The 21,495-nt window shown below is 34.7% G+C and overlaps 2 protein-coding genes across 4 annotated transcripts in view; one reads left to right on the top strand and one right to left on the bottom strand.

Moving 5' to 3' along the window:
- Window positions 1-1,737: 1,737 nt before the first annotated feature.
- On the top strand, window positions 1,738-8,561 carry LOC121418525 (protein ARV1-like). Its single transcript, XM_041612439.1, has 6 exons — window positions 1,738-1,928; window positions 5,058-5,177; window positions 5,593-5,746; window positions 6,038-6,122; window positions 6,872-7,020; window positions 7,246-8,561. Exons 1-6 carry the CDS (start codon window positions 1,818-1,820, stop codon window positions 7,359-7,361), a joined length of 735 nt encoding a protein of 244 aa, XP_041468373.1. The 5' UTR covers window positions 1,738-1,817; the 3' UTR covers window positions 7,362-8,561.
- Window positions 8,562-11,197: 2,636 nt separating this feature from the next.
- The window catches only part of LOC121418524 (pleckstrin homology domain-containing family D member 1-like), a 67,243-nt gene continuing 56,945 nt past the window's right edge, over window positions 11,198-21,495 (bottom strand). Inside the window, exons 12-13 of one of the 3 annotated variants that reach the window (XM_041612436.1) lie at window positions 18,976-18,999; window positions 11,198-16,172 (exon numbers count right to left, since the gene is read on the bottom strand). In XM_041612436.1, the coding sequence (XP_041468370.1) occupies window positions 15,787-16,172; window positions 18,976-18,999 (410 nt within the window). In that variant the 3' untranslated portion in view covers window positions 11,198-15,786. The remainder of the gene's footprint in view (window positions 16,173-18,975; window positions 19,000-21,495) is intronic. The other 2 variants (XM_041612437.1, XM_041612438.1) reach the window with 2 other exon arrangements.

The raw sequence follows: 21,495 nt of genomic DNA, 5'->3' as shown, positions 1-21,495 counted from the left end.
CTCCTCCTTTTTTCCATCCTGCAGTTGCTCCTTCTCAATCACCTCCTGTAGTTCCTCTTCCATATCAACTTATTCTATCTGGTGGTTCTTCACCTTGTGCTCGTCGTCCATCTCACGATCAGCTGATCATCTTCTTTCTCCACAGCCTGATTTTCCTCCGCCATCACCTGCTGATACTCCACATTCGTATCTTCCTCTTGTTGGTCAAAACCATGAACCTCTCGCATCTCCTTGCTTCTCATCTACGTTCTGCTGTTCCACCTCCAACTCTATACCAGCTGCTACTCCTTCCTTCTCCACAATAACCACCTCTTCATCTTCTCCCTCTTCGCCTGCATTATCTCCCCCCCCCCCCCTCCAATTGCCAAATCCCCATCTACGTTTTGCTGTTCTTCATCCTCGACCTGATGCTGCTGCTGCTCCCATTCTCCTCTAGTCATCTTGTTCATCCCATTTCCCTAATTTTCCCCTTTATTAACCTCCCTCCCCTACTATACTTCCTGCTACCTTTTCAACTTAATTGTCAATGTTGCTGTTGCTGCTGCTTCTCCTCGCCCATCTCCTCATCGGCTTCCTCTTCATCTACACTTACATTCTCCTCCTGCTGCACAAAATCCTTTCAGCTCCTTTTCCACAGTATACAGATGCTACTTATCCTCCACCACCGCCCCCTCTTCTTCTCCCTTATGTACTTTTCTCCTAATGCTGCTCTGTCAAATTCACCTGTACTGCCTCTGTCTGTTTCTGCTATAGCCTACTCTTCCTTCTCCACCTCCTCTTGCTTCTGCTCCTTCTCCACTTCATTTCCTCTACTGCATTTACTGGTCCAATTATTAAAGAGTCCAAGGTGTCATTTACTGATGTTACAATTATGGAAGGTCACTTAATAGCAAACCCTGGTCAAATGCCAATGTGTTTGAAAGCTGGTAAAATGAATGGCTCGATCAGCTGGGAAATAGGAACACAAACCAAATATGTTTTTTTATTTTATCTCTTTTATTTAATATACTTCATTTTCTTTTTAATGAAACCGCAAACAAATAAATTGACATAAAATGGTACATCTTTTATATGAGAATGACCTGGTTTGGTTTTTGGTAAATTCTTCTTTGAGCATTATCATAAAGTTTGCTAAAACAATGTTAAAATAGCAGAAAAGAGTATAAACCAACGTTATTAATAGATATTATATTTTCAGATATACAAACAGATGCCAATTTTTTCAAAATTGATTTGAACTAGAAAAAAAACACTGTATTGGGGGTGGGCTTTGATTGGGACCAAAACGCATCCCCCTCCCATAAAAAAAAGATAAATAGATAAATAAAACAAAATAATAAACTTAAATTGTATTGAGGAAGGGGTGCACCCCATGCCCCGCCCCTAAGACTAATTCTACTATTATGCTGTTCACTTGGTTATTATTATTTGTTTATTTTTATATGAGCCATATCTGACCTTTTATGGGTTGTTCAATTGGGCCTGTCAAAAGTAGAAACATTGGACTGGTCTAGGATACTGTAGGCCTATCTATTATTAACACATGACTGCTTATTTCTAAAAGAGTATCCTGCATCAGTAAAATGATTTTCAATATGGATCAATTGATTTTTATTTGTTTTAAAAAATACTTATTATGAAATTAAAGATTATAAAATTGTAATTATATTTTATTTTACGAAAGTTATAACAATAATTTTTTTTTTAAATAAATATTTCTCTCTAAAAAAAGAAACTAGTAAATTAGTAAAACAAAATGTCAGCCTCCATGTCCAATTTAAGAACAGTAAAATAACGGCGAATTCTTCCGTTAAAACATGGCGAATGAAGTGAAGCAAAGTGCAGATTTTCGTTGTATTGAATGTGGATTTTACTCAAGAGAACTATATCATGATTATGGCAATGGAATCATCAAAATATCTCATTGTGTAAGTCATTTTCGTATCTAGCGCACGCCCGCGCCCGGAGCGAGCCGGAGGCGCGGCGAGGCACTGGCACTGCACTGCCCCTTCGCCTCTTCGGCTGCGGTGCCCAGATCCAACGTCAGGTTCGGGTGCCTGGCCTGGGTGGATCATGGATGCACCTAGACCAAAAGCTTTGGTCTCTGTTTTGTTGGTTGTTCAGCTGAACTTTGTTGGCTTCACTCACCAAATACAGAGACCGAAGTTCTAGCGCGATCTGTACAGGGGACTCAAGTCACAATGGCCATATGTTTATGTACTTAAGTTCGGATAATACGGGGAAGTGAATTTGCGCGACAGCCGAGGTAAGTCACTGTTTTTGTTCCTTTTAACGGCATTATCGTGATATAGGTAACCACCGTTTACTTCATACAGCAGCGCTTTATTCAGTCGCACGCACGGTTCCCTATTTCCACCTCCATTCACTTTGTACACAAATGCGCGTACACAAATCTATGAGTGGTTTCCTAAACCACGATTTGCCCTTTTAACTTCATTTTTCTCTGTTTTTTGGCAATTGATGCCAAGAGGGAATATAAATTTGCACTCTGGTCACTATAATTTTCGAAATTTTTATTCATTAAAGACAAAAATTGAAAAGCCCCGACGGGGGGATTTTGCATTGCAAGTCCCCTAATGGTAGCTGCACGATAGCGAGCCGTCTGTGTACGAGGAGAAATTTTAAAAATTTTTAAAACACTCCTCGAAACAGACGGCTGCCAGCTGTCTAGGATGCACCTAGACAAAAAGCTTCGGTCTTTGTTATGTTGGTTGTTCTGCTGAACTCCGTTGGCTTCACTCACCAAATACAGAGACCGAAGTTCTAGCGTGATCTGTAAACATGGTAAAGGGGACTCAATCCAATGGCCATATGTTTATGTACGGTACTTAACTAAGATTAGTCAGGAGGCTTCTAGAGAGTAAAAATCATTTATTAATGACAATGTAAGCTTACTCTCAATGAAGCCAGGTCTTCCTATTCACCTGCACAGAGAGCCCCAAAACCTGAAACTTACATCCCTGAGATTTCTACTTTCCTTCTTAAAGATCTAGCCCTAAATCATGTAGGCCTACATGGATTACAACTTCATTTCCGACATTTCCACACTATCGATTTTATTTAAAAAAAAGAATTTATCAAAAAAATGAGAAAAATATTATGAAAAGATGGAAGAGACTTGCCCGATGTTTACGCCGCTATCTTGTTTCCTATTGTTCTTCCCCCACGTTAATACGGACGCATGTGTTATAACAGAAATTGGCATCCAGTTTCACCCTGTCCTATGCCAAAAGTAGGTCATGATTGGAAAGTTACAATGGGGGTCAATGCTTTACTTTCACAATACTTGGCCTGAATATGCTAGTTTTAACTTTAAATATTGCCATTTTCCATTTGTTATGTAATAAGTGCCCTATGGCAAGGCTCGACATTAGCGGTGGCCCAGGGCCACCAAAAATTCATCGCGGGCAACCATTATTGAAAAAATGTTAAGTTTTGGTGGCTCGAATCGGGCAACCAATAATTTTCAAAGTAGTGCAATTTTTCTCCCGATTTTGCATGCATTTATCAACTTTCTACAGATCATATTGCAAGACAATTCGTCATGCGCCTTTTTTTTAATCTACACACAAATACACACACACAAAGATTGCATAGTCATGACAGTATGTAGGCCTACCGCTAGCATACAGTAACTATTATTCAGCCGGCCGCACCGGCTGTCTGGCTGAGCTTTGCATGCATCGAAACCACTGCAGCTAGCTGTGCCCGAGCAGACTATTCAGACTCAGGGAGCTGTGATACAAAATGTTACTGCCAAGAAATCTTCCCCAGAACTTTGAAAATCTACGTCAAAGTCACATTTTACACCAGTGAAATGCCCGTCTACAGTCCATATTTCTGAAACCTGATTATTTGCAAGCATTAAAAGGAGGAATTATGACCTCTCTTTTGACTCAAAAAGGCCGATTTCCACATGCATTAATACACATAAAACACATAGGTGAGTACATAACAGTCCCATATGTGCATTTGTATGTATGGTAATATTTGGTTTATTTCGACGCTGTGTCTCTTCTAGCCAAAAATAAATAGGCAGCTTCTCTCTTCTTGTTTATAAATGACTTCTTAAACCACTTTTAAGGAAGTAAATACTTTGGGAAGGCATTTCATTGATATGAAATGTGAATTTTTCCATCATTTTGTCAAATATAGGGAAGGAATTTTCTCACTGTTTTTTCCAGATAACTTTTGCCTTTTTTCTTTCTTTTTTTTACAGTGATTAAACCATTTATACCCCTTCCCATTGAATATGCCTGATTAAAGAACATGTTTCTACGGAATAATAATAATAATTTTCCCCATTTTTTGATAATTTTGTCTTATTCATTTTTCTTACATTTTTTTTCAATATACTATTCTAAAAATTATTTGTTTTTTCCCCCCTTTATGTTTGTTTTAATTATGCAGCATATTTCTCTGTGATTTTCTCCTGCTATAAAATGCTGGAAAAGATAAAATAAACTGGATTTGGGGCCTGCATAATCTAGATTTTACGATCAAAAAGGAAGAAAGGAAAAATTGTTTTGTAAATCTATCTGAGTTTGCTATATGCACTATTTATTTACTTTACCATTATGAATGTGTGTCATTGATAGAACAATTTAAATATATTACCACAAAATAAGCAAAGTGAAATAATAGCAAGCACGATTTACATACAAGATGTACAAAGAATAGTGGTACGTGTTATAGTGACTGCAGAATATTTCAGTTTGTTTTATTCATTTTTAATTAATGTTTTTCTTTATATTTTTTGGGCCACCAAACTTTACTAATGGGCCACCAAAAAAATTATTTGAAGGCTTTGGTGGCCCGAACGGGCCACCACCAAAAAAAGATAATGTGGAGCCTTGCCTATGGCCTGTCCTATGAATACTGACTCTTTAATAACGCTCTGAATAATATTATAAATAACAATCTTTTTTTTGAGAATAGTGTTCCATATGAATAAGCAAGCAGGCCCTCTCACCACCAAAGGCCCCAAAGTTGGTATCTTTCATTTGTGATCTCTTATATTTTTCATTTCTGAACAGGAGAAGTGCAAGCAAGTAGTGGACAAGTATGTAGAGTTTGATCCTGTCATTGTTCTGATAGACGCTCTACTCTTCAAACCGCAGGCATATCGGCACGTACTCTTCAACAAAGATATTACAGTAAGTCAATAGTTTTGCATTCAAACCTGGAGATGAATTATTCCAATTGAATTCATTAGTTTCTTTTGTCCCATTTCAACCATCTTTCAGGAATAAATGGAATACCCCTCCCTCCCTTTTTTAACTTTTAAATTCAGCTCATTCTTTGAAACTCTACTGCTCTATCAGGACACTCAATATGTTTTTGGCATCACCTTTTTTTTTTTTAGTTATGATATGAAAAGAAATTGTATGTATATAAAATCATAATAATTTTCATTCATGTTTTCATAATAGTTCTGAAAGTCATTTCTTGTTTGTTTTTTAAGAAAACATGCTTACAGTTACATATCCAATATAAAAAATATGCTCACTTTATATGAAAAATCATTTTGCACAATATTTTCTCTTTTAACTCTTGATTTTTGTCCTGTAGTTCCATTGGCGATTGTGCATTGTGTGCCTTCTTTGTGATGCCTATATGAAATGGGCTCACAAATCTGATGCCCCTTCTGAGGAGGAAAGTAAGCCATTCCTACACTACGCCCTCCAGTGGGACTTCTATGCCATGTTCACGATTGCAGGATTAGGTAAGTTGACATTTGTTTGCTAGACAGTCTGGGGCCTTGGTTCTTGGGTGAATTTAAGGTCTGACTCACTGGGGGCTCTGTAAAAACATACATAATTAAAACACATTTTTTGTTTGATGTCAGAAAATTTAGGATTTTGTGAGAATGATTTCACACACTTATAGTGGTCTTGTTTTCATACTTGTCAACGTGTGATTGATCAGTATCAATCTACACACGTTTATATGTATGCAGACTTGTAAGATTTATTTATGTCTTGATTCTGTATATTTTCCCTATCTTTATTTCCAGAATTATTAGCTTTTATTGCTGGAGTAGTAGGTATCTGCGTTTTACATGCTGCCTTCTCCGACACCTGGGAACATTGGAAAGGAAGGTATTGAAATAAAATGAAAAATTATCTTGCATATAAACAATGTTTCCTTTTAAATCATATGTTCACATAAAAGAATGTATTAAGTCTATCATTTAATCTTATAAGCATAAATATTCTCATGTATCTCACTAAATAATCATTAGCTATCATTTGATCTAGCTCATAAAATCGAATTTGAACTGATTCACTTTTGCATATCATATTTTTTTCATGAATTGGTTGTCAATTTGTCTAGTTTATATATTGGTGATTAATGGAAATTACAAGTTACTCAGTAGTTCAGTTGTATTATGTACTCACTATGAGGATTCATATTGTTAGAATGAATTTTGTCTTTGATTTCAATATAATATTGCAACAAGTATTTAAGAGGAATATTATCAAGGGCCTATTCTGTAAAGCTACTGAATTAGACTAAGGCTCTCATTTGCAAGATGAAAGCTGTCGAAATGGCATACTGTACTGTAATTTGATCAATTGAAATCAAGTCCTCTGTAGACTTTAAGCACTGGTTTAAGACTCTCCTTTGACATTAATTACAGAGATTCATGTAACTTTTCAATGATAGCAGGGATGCCACTTAGAATTTAGGATGAAAGTTTGAAAAATTCATCGAGAATTACACCTTTTCTACATGAAAAGTGTCTCTCATATGGTAAAAAATATATATAGATTAATAATTAATGCTTGAATTTGAATAGTTGCACCCTGTAAGTGACTACGGTAGTCATTTATTTTCTTTTCCTTAGATCATCTCTTCTTGTTAAAGCACTTTTACTTTCATCTACTGGGAAGCTATTGGTCATTCCAGTGGTCATTTGGGGAGAGACTCATATCTATACAACCCTTCTACTGACCAGGCTTTTCATGACAGTGGCCAGTACTCAAGCCATTACAGGTAATCACAGTAATAATAGTAGTAGTAATAATAATGATGATGATATTGATGATAGTGATAGTGATGATGATGATGATCAGAAGCTTGATATATTACAGTCGCTACACTTTTACACAAAAATGATACAATTCAGTGTAGTGATAATAATCAAAATGTTATATTTTTTTCAACATTGTTTTATAAATGTAGTGTATATTTACATAGATGTATGTTCCTTGCTTGCAGTGATCTTGGACTGTCCACATATCACCAGTATATCATTAGTTGGGTTTGGATTCATCACCGAGGCTCTGGTAAGGCTACTAACACCTTCTATTGAGAACATCCTCCGTGTAAGCTGACAATGGATATCATGACGGCCAGATCACCGATGCCAGGGATTTTTTATTTCTCAAGTTGAAGGAGCAAGGTAGACATGTTTTGTGTAAAGCCATTACAATGTCCATTCATTGTATATGAGGAAAAGCCATGATGCTTTCGTTATGGAACTGGATTACATAGCACCTTTTGCAGAGGATGCAAGGTGCAACTATTACCCCAGCTTTAGCTGAAGCTGCAACTTCTTCAGCGGTGCTCAGCGCGTTTCAAGGAATTAATCCTGCCAGGTACCCATAACCTCACCTGGGTTGAGGGCAGCACGATGTGGATAAATTCTTGCTGAAGGAAAACATGCAATGGCTGAGATTTGAATCAACAACCCTCTGTGTGAAAGATGAGGGACAGAACCACTAGACCATCTAGATGTACTCTTTGAGCTGAATAGAAGCGAGGGGTGATTGAATGCCATTATAATAGTTAGTTGATTTTTTTTTGTAGCAAATAGATGCATTAAAGAGTGCATTCCCTAGACGAGTAAGAGTGCCGCTGGTCAGTACTCATTAAGTATTATAGGACTGTGAATGTTACTAGAGGACAATGGCTGCTCCATCAGCAAATTGTGATCCACTTCTACCAGAAAATTATGCAAGGAACTTAATAAATTGATGATATACAGTGTATCCAACAAAAAGGAAAACAAGGTTCGATTTACCTTTTCTCTAATATCTTTATTTACATCATTATATCATCTCTATCTTGATACCTTAGATGTCACATGAATCTACACATTGATCATCAAGCAGTTTGAAATTGAAATTCCAATTATCAAGTCGTGCAGTAAAAATCTAGTCAAGACTTATTTAAGAAACAATGATTGATGTTTCTGCACAAATCAATTTTCTGGCTTCACTTATGGGTCGTAATCTGCCATGCGTAATGTATCTACCTGGTAGTCAGTCACAAATCAGAAGATTTAACTCATTGTAATGTCAATTTTGAATCCAATTTGTTTGATTAGGATATCTGTTCTTGAAACCGTGTTTCCTCTTTTTTGGACACACTGTACATAGTATTGTTTTGATCCTTGTGATTTCTAAACATAGCCAGTCCAGTTGAATGCAATGCCTATCAACTGCATTGCATGCAATATATTTTAATACGATGAAAAATATTGAATGAAATCAGAATCAGATGTTGAAAATAAATCCCAATTTGATGAAGGATGGATGCTTTTTTGTCTTAAAATTTTCTGTGTCACATGGGTTTACTCAAACAGAATTACTTAATAAAATCCTGCATCAATTCTAAAATCTAGTTCAACAATAAAATCAATTTCAGTCCAATGTCTCTGTTTCAGATCACTATTCATGATGATCAGTCAATAAAGAAAAAGCAACTTACACATCATCAAGATAATTACATCTTCTTACAACATACATTCAATTGGGTGAATTCGGAACCATGACTTCTCATCATCAGACACTAGTCAGGTCTTACATTGGTAAAATGCATCCAATCTCTGTATCATCCACGACTTTCAGAAAACTTAAAATGGTTTAATGCTGCATATACAGTGCGTATCAAAAAAGTTTACACTTTGAAAAAGCCCTTGGAATTAAAAAATATACAACATGGGGGTAATTTTTTCACATGAAATCTTAGGTTTGGGTATCATCTATCCAATTAAAGTATAAGTTTTGTCAGGATGTTACACTTGAGTGAGCACTGTCCATTTTTGTAAAGCTCACAGAAATCTGTTTGCCTAGAAATGCTTGTTTTCACACTATGTCAAGGGGAAAGGAAGAAATCAAACTTACCCTGCAAAACATTTCTCATACATTTCCCTTGCACTTTTAGTCAATTGAAATAAAACGGATACATTCAAGCATTTCGTAACAATTTTTCCACCCAAATTTAAATTTCAACACTTAGTAAGCACAACCTTTACCGTTTTTGTGCCAGCTGGATCTGAGGACATAACTGAATCTGAACAAAAGTTTATATCAGACATCTCCAGCATTTTTTCACTAAGTTTTTATCATTTAAAGTGGGTTTACATTTCATTTTTCATTTAATACTTGTTTCTCCACACTTTTTCCAAGCTTGACAATGATTAACAAAATGAAAATCAAGCCTAAGCCATTTCATGTAAATCACAGTTTTGTGGCATTGGTTTGTGGGAGAGTGGGGTGGGGTGCAATGCACCCTTCGAAGTGATTTTGGCAAGGAAACAAGTTTTTAAAAAAGGTAAAAGATATCTTCAAATCAATTTTACTACCTAAATTCCATGTGTTCTTCGTGATTAGGGTCTACTTTTATTCGCATAACTATTTCAAAGTTCTGCGCAAGTCATTCTTCACTAACTTTTCAAAAGCAAGTGGTGCTCACTTAAGCGAAAATATTTTTCGACAGTTATATCCTCATTTGCTTTAATGGATCTGTACCAATGTTAAAATGTGGAAAAATCTTTAGGATATCACAAATGTGTAATTTCACAGGATTTTTTCTAAGTGTAACATTTTTTTTGTTACGCACTTTATATCTGACCTCATGCAGGGTAAACTCCAGCTCAAAATTAATAAAGCAGGTTTTTCAATGAAAATAACTAAAGATATGTAACTTTAAAATGATGATTAAAAATGGCAATTTCTTCCTTTTTCTAAAATCTACTCATGACTTGTGTGCTCACCAAAGTCTGAGATGATAAAAATCTACTGGAAATCTACTAAAAAGTAAAGGCACACACACACACTTGCTCTATAACATCTCAAACAGCTGCTCTGCGGATCACTGCCCAAGACCTCTAAAAGGAAAGGTACAGTCACTGCCCTGGACAGAACTAACAATAACTATGTAAATGAGATAGGCATCGAGGGTAAGATCGATTAAAGGGACTTTTCATTGTTGTATAAATTAAAGTTCCTGTCTCTTGGCGACCTGGAAGTAATACCATGGTCACCTTTGCTCTATGGCCGCCGTACGGCGAGTCGACAACAGCCGTTTTATTAATTTAAATTCAAACCACCTTATGTAGTTGGTACAAAAAATGTTGAAACGACTGTTTTCGACTCGCCGTAGAGCAAATGTGACCATGGTATTAAGCAAAAGTTGAATAGTTTGACACCCACAGGGAGGGGGATGAATTAAATAAAATGCATTTTTGTTTGTGTGAGATTTATCTTATTTCGTCTTTGTGAAATAAAAATATAGGAAGTTATTGCAATGACTAAATTTTGAATGTAAGCTGGAAATTCACGTCTTTTTGTTTCTCATGTTGACAGTGCTAAAATCAATGGATGTATTTCTCTGACAAAACATACTTTTATGGAATTTCATTTCACACTACTTACAGTTCCTAGAAGAAAAAAAATTGTTTTTGATAAAAACTGACACTTGGTAATAGTGCAATTTAAGTAGCAGTAGGCCTATATCTTAACTCACAATGTTAAATCATAATACCAACCTTCGATTTTAATTCTCTGGGCCCAGACTCTTCAAAAGTTCAATCAATAGAACTAAATTTCATCTCCACTGAATTTCAAGAAGAAATTGATATTCATTAGAAGAGTCATACCTTGGTCACATTTGCTCTATGGTTGCCGTACGGCGAGTCGAAAACAGCTGTTTTATTAATTGTAATTCAAACCACCTATATGTAGTTGGACAAAAAATGTGAAAACGGCTGTTCTCGACTCACCGTACGGCTGCTGTAGAACAAATGTGACCAAGGTATTACTGAACATCAATATCACTGCCATCATCATCGTCATCATCATCATTGTCATCATCACCATCGTCCACCTTTTCTTCACAAAAGTTATTCCACAAAGAAAGCATTGGTCTACACTTGTGTAATTCATACAGATCTTCTTTTTTTTAATCAATAAATCATTGCAATGATTTGCAAAGCAATTTAAGAAATATATACAAACTTTTCATCAATTGTCTTTACTTCTACAAATTTCAAAGACACATGATTGATTCGCATTCTAATATTACGCCGTCATCGTTCAAACAATAATTCAAATGCATAATTCACTTAGGCTTATTCAATATACAGTAATTTATGTACATATGTTGCATCCCCGGTTATACAAAAATAATCATTTCTTTTCATCAAATATCTCTACACTGGTACCTATACATGAGGTTTACATGATATAAAACAGAATAAAAAATTTCTTTAACTAATTTTTATTTTTCCTTCAGGTAAAAAGACTTTCGCAGAGAGCACCTTAAATGCTATTCATCCGATTAAATAACATGCACTTAAAATAATAAAGGTATTTTCAAATACACATTCTCTTTATACAGATGGTTCACTTTAAACAATAGATCTCTTTTTTACACCGTTGAATATAAAAGTCAAATATAAACTAAGTTTATAACTGAAATAATATCTAATCTGGGTATCAGACAAATTGTGTTACTGCATCTTGGCATAAATACTGTCTCATATGACACCTATTTCATATAGAATTTACAAAAAGTTTATGATTAACAGGGGTTTTGTCTGAGAAAAGGGAAATCACTATTTTACAAAATAGATTTGTCAACTCGATTGCAATTTTGATATGATGGATAAATTCTAGGGCACGGTCTTAAAAAACAAACTCAAATTATGACTGATCTAAAATTATAAAGTTAAATGTGATAAATTTCAGATCAAGCAGAATTTGAGTTTAATTTGAATCCATCGCAGCCCTTTGTAAGACGGGGCTAAATGTTTTTAAACGTCAATGCATAACCTCGCATAAAGAGTTCATGAAATATTCCCACAGCTGAAATGAAATCGGGCACAGTTTATGAAAGAATTTATCTACACTTTGATTAAACAATATTTTAAGGTACATTTAAGTTTTCATAGTAATCATCCTGACAGGCACTAGTGATAATTAATGCACAAAACATTGGTCAATGGTATATAGAGGTACCGGTTGGTATGAAAATCTGATTTTATTATGGATTAAAAGATAATATTCCAATATACTTGAAAGACAATATATCACAAGGGTTATATCGTTTAACAGTTAAATTCGACTAGGTGCCGCAAGTTTACACAAATACCCGACTCCCATTTCATTATTCATATACTCTTGCCCCATCCCCCTTCCCATCTCTCACTCTCTCCCTCTCTTCTCACAACTCCCTCTTTCTCAACCTTACTCTCTATGTTGACTATTCTATCCCATACCACAAGTGCAAGAAAGTGATACACAAAACATGTCAAATGCAGATTAAAATAAGGAGCACCATATCTACATATTACTCTAATTACAGCGTCAAATGTGCTGTTTGTTAATTAACCAATTAAATGCAGTGATACAAACGATTCATTCATGAATAAGATGAGCATGTACATGCACAGGAGTATTCTTAGATGTACATTTCTGAGTTGTTTATAGATAGATATTTATGTATAAATGCATATATGAATTTATGAAGCACTGAAAATTTGATTACGGTCATTACAATTATTGTATGATAAAAAATTTCTTCACCGAATTAGTTCATATTGAATGACTGATAACACTGCTACATGAGAAATGATTACAAACTTAAAGGAGAATGAAGGATTTGCACATTTACATCAATATCAAATAGCGAACATTATTACCTACAATATGATGTATCGGGCAGGTCTGTAGGCCCCCAAATTACAAAGTTATTCAACTTTTAAAATGCAATCATCGCCTGCTACGAGATGCGTATTCAGTCTTTAGCAGGCTGCCATTTTGTCTGGGATTCCAGTGACCCCCAGCAAAGATATGACCAAATTGTGCTCTACTTGCGAAATGCTCAACCTGGTACTAGTATCCTGTACATAATTAAGTGTGCCGCGATTAATAGCCATATGATCTTTCGCTAGCATTCAAGATAAAAAAACCCAAAGATCATGTCGTACTGCCAGGCCTTCGGGTGTACGATTAAAAGTAGAAAGACGAATGGGTAAAACCCATTGCGGCAGTAGACTAGTAATACACGCTATCCGCAGCTGACTATGCGATGGCTTGATGATCAATTAGATGAAGTGAAAATTCTGATGTTATTTATGCTTTTAAACAATTAAAATGTAAAATTTAACTATTTGAAAAAAAAAATAATCAGATAAGTAGAGGCTAAAAACATTTAATTCAGTTGGAAATATGACTTGAAATATTTTTTTTGCATTGAGTTTATTGTAGAGTTTTAATAGTGAAAGTAAGCCACAGTATAGCCAACCATACATGTAGAGCGCAAAACTGTCAGTCCCTGGCAGTCCAAACAAAATGGCAGCATAGAGCTTCGCGTAAGATCGTAGCACTTGTTCGATTTCAAGTAAGACTTTCTCAAATATATAAAATAAGACATATTGTGTGTTTAGTCAAGTTAAAAGATATAAATGTCGGCTTAAAGAAGCCTCGAACATGTATTTAAACCTTTATTATCCTTTAAATTAATCAAATCAAACCCAAAGAAAATTATTTTGCCCAAAAAGGTGCTAGGCTAGGAAGGCTCTTTCTTACAATACCAATCAAAGCTGCTACATTACGACATATAATGGGTCAGTTTTCAGGGCCCCCTTGCATAACAGTTACTATTATGGTAACTTTGCCATCCAATGGTATCTTTCATGGAATCCTTGATTTTAATTGGCTGTTGACTATTGTTGCCATGGTAGTTACCATTAGATGGCAAGGTTATCATAAATAGTAATTTTTATGCAACAGACCCAGATTTCGTTGGTGTGACTGAAGCCATAAAATAAGAAAAAAAAACAGTCACATCATAAAAGTTGAGAATGAGCTCTAAACAAGATACAAAGGCATCTAGGAGAGGAATTATTTATATATAAGGCACCTAGTGTAAAAACTTGGGTAAAACTCAATCTCAAAAGAATAACACTATGAGAAATCAAGTCGTCAAAGTAGCATTCACATTTAACAAAAGTTAGGATCTAGACTATGGTAGAGTGATAATGCTTTAATACTGTGATATTTAACACCAAACTGAATTTTCCAAATAATCAATGTTTTCTCCAAGAAATATGCAAACGCATAATGAATATCAAATTAAGGCACTTTGACTGAAAAGCATCACACAATTATCTGAGCTGAGGCCATGTATACATAAACCACATACAAAATGTACACCCTTGGCCTATATTTAATGTGCATGTACAGATGCTGAATGAACTAATTATTTTGTACATATGAAACCTGCAGCATAATATGATCAAAGCTTATATCATTTAAATGTATCACTCCATATTCACCACAGTAAAGCTTTGAATAACAATATGTTCCCTTAAGCCACTCTAAATTTTGTTACTGTTGTCTCAACAGAAATCCCCAGTTTTCTTTCAATTGTTAGGAAAAAAAAATTGTCACTACTGATATCTAAAATTTATGCAATCTCCATGTACAATTCTTTTAATGTACCAGAGGGTTGGTGAGTGCAATTTAAAGGGAAACACTGTTTCTGATTCTTCAACTTTACTAACTTGATCTCAGGGATAGAGAACCCATTCAAATATATTCCTGGTGATTCCTGGGCCACGTCTTACAAAGAGTTGCGATTGATCTGATCAATCAAAATTGTGGATGGCCAGCAAGGTCAACATCTATTATGCATGTTTGTTCAAAATATTTTCTAACTATGATGTATATTCATGCATTCAATGTTTTCTTGAAAATTTGCTGTGCTTCTCTTTGTTTACAAAAGACATTGTGCAAATTTCCTGTAGAAAGAATTTTGACACTGATGGATTTCCATTGTTACGATTGATTGTAACTCTTTGTAAGATGGGGGTCCAGGTAGGTGTTTCATAAAGTTGTTTGTGAGTTACGTTCAACTTTACGAATGACCGGTGGCCCTTACCTGTGGGAAATAACACCAAATTGTCATTGATGTTGATTTACCTTGTAAGAAAGGGTCCCGTATCATTCATAAAGTCACTTGTAACTTATGATCAGCTTTATGAAACACACACCTAATGTAATTTCTTTCATGATATTAGTGAATTAGTAGAGTGAAATAGATATCAAGTTTGGATCCGAATCCATTCCCAATTGATCCTCATTAGTGAATCAAACCTTGCAGCAGATTCATAAAGCTGTTGGTAAGTTAAGAGTGACTTTAAGAACTGGTGAACATTTCTTCCGTGCCAAATAATCATCAAGAAACATTCAATAGTGTATATCATTTACCACAAGAAAGGAACACCAGTCGTCTTAAAGTCACTCTTAACTTACGAACAGCTTTATGAAACGGCCCCTTTGTGCAGTAAGTTGATCATGGCAAGGGCTACGTATGAAAGGCTAACATCCATGGGACAACTTGTCTTATTTCCTTCTTAAAAGCAAGTTAAATCAGTGCATATCATAACTTGCTGTCCAGTGGATAATACCACCCTCCACCTTCAGCCAGGCAATTACTGTAGTAACAATCAACTTATGGAATCTAGATTCATATTTTCTGCTCGAAAGCAACATGAAGATCATCAGCCTCTCCAGGTATGGGTGAGTTCAGACCATCTGTCGTGCTGCTGGACACCGAACTACTCTCATCGTCCGCACCTCCTCCGCTCCCTGTGCTATCGTAACTCTGCTTCGTCCCTCTTGTCTTCAGGGTGTGAGGGGGGCTGGTGAGTCCGCCCTTGGTCGCCGACAGCATCGTGAGGTCATCAAAGTCCAGGGAGCGACGGGAAGGGTCGCTGGAGGAGTCGTCGCCATCCCTGGTGTTCAGGTCCAAGACAAAGTGGTCGTTGATTTGGTTACCGATGGCGACCGAGTGCCGCATGGAGGAGAGGGAGGACAGTTTCTGGGAGTCTGCGACACGGAATGAGGCGAAACCTGAGAAAAGAGAGACAGAGAGGGAGGTGTGAGCAAACTAGAGGTAAAATATGATAAGACAAATAGGGATTAAACTGGATAGAGGAATGCATCATCATTGATCTCTGTTATCCTACATATATACTCACCTGTAGGAGTAACTTTGAAAAACTTATTTGACAAGCCTTGCTTTGTATATAAATACATAGACATAAATTTCCATCTGCAATGAATACCTCTACACCATCAAGAAGCTAAGTTGAAGATTACTTTAGCAATGACCTACATGTATGTAAACAACTTTGTAGGAGAGAACATACAAGTTTTATCAAAACACCTATTCAGACCACGTTTTTTTTTCTAAGAAAGTCTTCTTAGAAAAAAAAAAGGTGGTCTGAATAAATGATCACATCACTCTCCTAATGTTTCGGTAAGTATGTTCTTATCAATCTTGAGAATGATAATGGGAAAAACATACTGGAATTTACAAAAAAATCAAGTAGGTTCTTTCTGAATTCCTTGAATACCCCCCCCCAAAAAAAAGGTGTACGAAGCCTGGATTGTTAAGCCTGTATGTTCTACCGCTTCAATGAATTACATGAATTTTTCCCTCAAATGTCAGTATAATTATTTTCTTGAAAATGAAAAACCAGATCACCAGTATCGTGCTAAATGTAAATATAAATATGTAAAATGCTTTAAGAAGTAGACAAATGTATATAAGTATCGGATTGAATATTTGAAAACATGCAAAATTGTTAGACATGCAGCTACATGTATATATAGACACACATATAATGCCATGCAAAATCGTCACAATATATATATTTAAATACAAATTTGACACATATATTGCTTTATTTTCATATATCAAGAGCACAAGGGTAATTTAAATACAATAAAACAAGCAAAATATTCAAACTTGGCATGTGAATATTAAAATAAATAACAGTAGGAGTAATGGGTCTCTAGAGTGAGTTGATTTCATCCATAAAAAGTAGTAACTTGAGGATCCATACTCTGCTTAGTTTTATAGCTTTATTCAAGTATTGTGAAGAAGAAAAAAGGTGTGGACAAGATTTCTAACCATATATATCACAAAATAAGATGATCAGGGGCATGTTTTATGAAGTATATTGCCAATGATTCTTCACTGAAATTCATCAACCAATCAGATCCAAGGATTCCAGTAGCTGATAACAACTATCAAATGTACCCCTGATGATGAAAATGACATATTTGATACAAATGAGAATAATATTATCCATATGTAATCATATGATCAATTTCTACAATACAAAAAGGAATGTAAACATTCCCCATTTATCAGAACAAAAACATAACAGCAACAAACAAATGAAAATAAATGAAATAAAATAAACGAAACAATGTTCCTGGAGAATAAAAGCACACCATAAACAATACAATCCTAAAATGACACATTAATATTATCAATGTAGAATAACATTCTATAACTGAAAGCAGCCTTTCCTCAAACAAAGTCATTTTGTTTTCCATTTGAAATGTTCCATCAAAAAACAATTGCATTAGTTCAGTTGTCACTCATAGAAGAAAATTACAGAAAAATTTGATAATTCCTGCACACTAATTTGTTCTTATTACTTTAAAAATTGACATGGAAATTCCTTATCATAATAAAGATGTTACTGACCATATTCAATAAAAAAGAAGAAGCTGGTTTTATAGAATTTATATGAAGAATCTCATTGATGGAATGTAGGTTAAAAATGTATTTTTTAGTTTCCTGAATTCGAATGTCTTTTTTGATGTCAGTTAATCTACCCATGGCTACCCTTCCTAATGATGAAGATGATCTTGTAGAGCCCACTGTTATCTACTTTACCATATTACGCTGCTTATGTAGCTTTTAAAAGTACCTTTCTTTAATATATACACTCTAAATTACTAGTATTTTCAAAATAAACAATTTTTTGTGTGTCCTTTTTTATAACAAAGGAAATGAGAAATGAAAAGTATGATTATAAATATAATCCCATCTAATGCTTGATATTGTTCCCTCAATTTAACTTGAGATAAAATATACAACATCATTTAACTCTTTTATACAAATGGTTCGAAGTGTGGTGGAAATATTATTATATTCTGGCTACAGCATACTACCATGATGCCATTACTACTATTTCTGATAACTTCAAACTTCACTTGGGTGTAGAGTGGCAATTGTAAAAATCTAAGAAATACCAACCCAATTATATGATTGATCACTCTGTCCTATTTTATGAAATATGCTATCCATTACATAATACAATCTGTGATAATTCATGCACTGTAAAAACGCTGTTTAAACATTTAAGCACATTGTTTAAGCTTGTCACTCTAACAACTGCTGTTTAAACATTTAAAACAAATGTTGAGACTTTTTAAACAAATAGTTTAAAAGGTTTAAACAATTACAAAAAAGTTTTAAACAACTTGTTGTTAGAGTGACAGGCTGAAAATGCTATTTTTTGTGCTGTGTGTTATATACCAAGAAATCCCCTGCATCATGAGAGTTTTTATGAAATAGGGCCCAAATTTATATTGCTTTTCATCAACAATATAAGATTTGAATGACAAATTTGTTCTTGGCCAATTGAATGGTGAGATTTTAGATGCTTAAAACTGTTATTGAAAACTTACAAGTGAAATGAAATTTCATGAAACTGAGCCTAGAACCCAAGTCCACCATTAATGATCAAGTATATTGAGATGAATTATGAGACATATTTGTACTAGAAGTATGACCCCACTAGAGCACGATTTGATGAAGAAAAAAAAATGAAGGAAAAGAAAATACAGATACCTCTTCTTTCATCTGGAGTACGATCTGTTTCAAAAGGTGGTCAAAGTACCATGTAAATTCATCAATTGTTAAAAAGGCCACAAACAATTTAAATTTGTGATGAAATTATAGGAAGCCAAAAATTTCAAAATTTTCTTTACACTACAGTACAGTCATCTAATGTTTACTGGAGGCCCATTGTACAAAGCCTTGCACTTAAATGCAACTATGTTGGTAACGGCCCCTGGTCTAGTTCCCATGATTTGATGAATAAGAAAAGTATGGTATGTTTTATTCACAGAGAGTTATTAGTACTTTTCTAATGTTTACTGGAGGCCCATTGTACAAAGCCTTGCACTTAAATGCAACTATGTTGGTAACGGCCCCTGGTCTATTTCCCATGATTTGATGAATAAGAAAAGTATGGTATGTTTTATTCACAGAGAGTTATTAGTACTTTGAGTAAGAAATCTACTCACAGTTTAAACCTCCACAATAAGATAAAATTGGCTCGCAATAGTTTAATCAAAACTTAGAACGCAATTAAAGTTAATTCAGTGCCCAGTCTACAGGCCAAAGGGTTTCAAAGTCTATCAAAAGTTGTGGTGAAAATTTGAAAGTATGAAGTACATTGGACTTTTATACTTTACAATCAAAATTTCAAAAAAGTGTAGTGACAATGCTCTGATGAATTCTTTGTGAAAAAAAAAAATCTGAACGGTATATTAGTAAACCGATAATTATCTAATTTTCTTAATGAAGGAATTTCAAACACTTATCGCAGAGTGCTTCTAAAAAATCAGATTTAGCTCATTCTCTTGGAAATTATCTAATTTTCTTAATAAATGTCCTTCAATCACTTATGCTTTACTGCTACTAAAATAATAATTTGTACATGATCTCTGTCATTTCATGTACTGAAGTTGATTTTGTAATTGAAATGAAGTGTATATTAAATAAAAATTAAAAAATATATTTTTTATAGATCTATACCCTGTGACATTAATGATACAATCAACTGTAAATAAAAAAGAGTATCACTTCATGTCACACCCACCTGGGCCCCAAAACACAAAGTATGTCAAACAAACGCAAAATGAAAGGGCCTATCAAAAGGGCCTATCAAGATCATTGTTGCATATGCATTTTGCTCAGTAGACTGACAAGGAACCAATCAGAATTGCTCTTTCAAATAATCTCCTAACCTCTGTGTTACTGGGACCAGGTATATACCAACAAAATTATACAGACCCTATCTTTTTCAGGGCATTAAATTGTTAAGTTTACCAATGTGCATCAGATTAATTATTATTGGATCTGCCAATAAAAAAAAATGGTTTGATTGTATCATCTTTCACTTTATTTGAGAAAGGATCTGACACATGAGTAATCTTTAGATTTACAACAGAACATAACCAATTATATTTGTGTTTGCTTTGTTAATTTTCATGTTTTTTAACTTAATCTCCCTGAAGGTAAACAATGAAAACTTTACATGTACATGTAAATAAATTGTTAAAACTACATGTCTGTAAATCTTAAAGATTTATGTACATATGATGGCAGAAATGTTAGTTATATTGTCTAAGCGCTAATGTACAATGTATTAGACATTAAATGCATCTGACAGTTAGATTAACTATATATTTGACATACACAACTACTGAAATGCAATATTATTATTTAGTTTGATTAGCTGGTATCACAAATAAGAGAGACACAGGGTAACTCAAGAATTTGGGAGAAGATTCACTGTGGGTAAACAAGTTGGGTGTGGGGGTAGGGCATTTTTTAGGTAAAGGGAAAGGCATGGGGGTGTTAATAATTATGTTACTGACAATATGAATGAACTTAATAAACACTAACTTTTGTCTACTTGATCTTAATATAAATAACTCTATCTTTAAGTTAACAAGAACATATAATTGCTGTTGGGTGATTCATAAAGCTGTTCGTAAGTTGAGAGCGACTTTAAGAACGACTGGTGATCCTTTCTTGTGGTAATGGTATATTCACTGGCGATGGTTTAGCGCGTAAAAAAGTTTCACCAGTCGTTCTGAAAGTCGCTATTATCTTATGAACAGCTTTATGAAACGGCCCCTAGGAGTGTTAGTTGAGTATAAGTGTTGATGCACTTCTGACAGCTAAATGATTATATGCTCGACATACAAAACTACATGTACCTGAAATGCAAAAATATGATAATTCAGTTTTATTAAATGGGATCAGTTTAGGTAGCAAGGGGAAGGGGTAACTCAAGACTTTGGGAGATAATTCATTTTAGGATAAATCTGCTGGTTGTAGAGGAAGGACATTTGGGAAACAGGGTAAGGCATGGGGTTAAAGTGTTAAGTAATAGACAATATGAATAAATGTTTAAAAAAAGCATTTATGTACCTAATGAAATTATCAGTTTACTATTGGAAGAAGAGCTTTCATAACCCAGACCTTTGGAAACCGAATGCATGCTGAATTCTAATTTTTTTTAAAGTGCTCTTATTTTTACCCTATATTAGGGTTTCTTCGTAAATAGAAGGGTAA

This window comes from Lytechinus variegatus, chromosome 7 (genome assembly GCF_018143015.1).
Source record: "Lytechinus variegatus isolate NC3 chromosome 7, Lvar_3.0, whole genome shotgun sequence".
NCBI classification, from domain to species: Eukaryota; Metazoa; Echinodermata; class Echinoidea; order Temnopleuroida; family Toxopneustidae; genus Lytechinus; species Lytechinus variegatus.
This window is presented reverse-complemented; position numbering and strand designations above follow the sequence as displayed.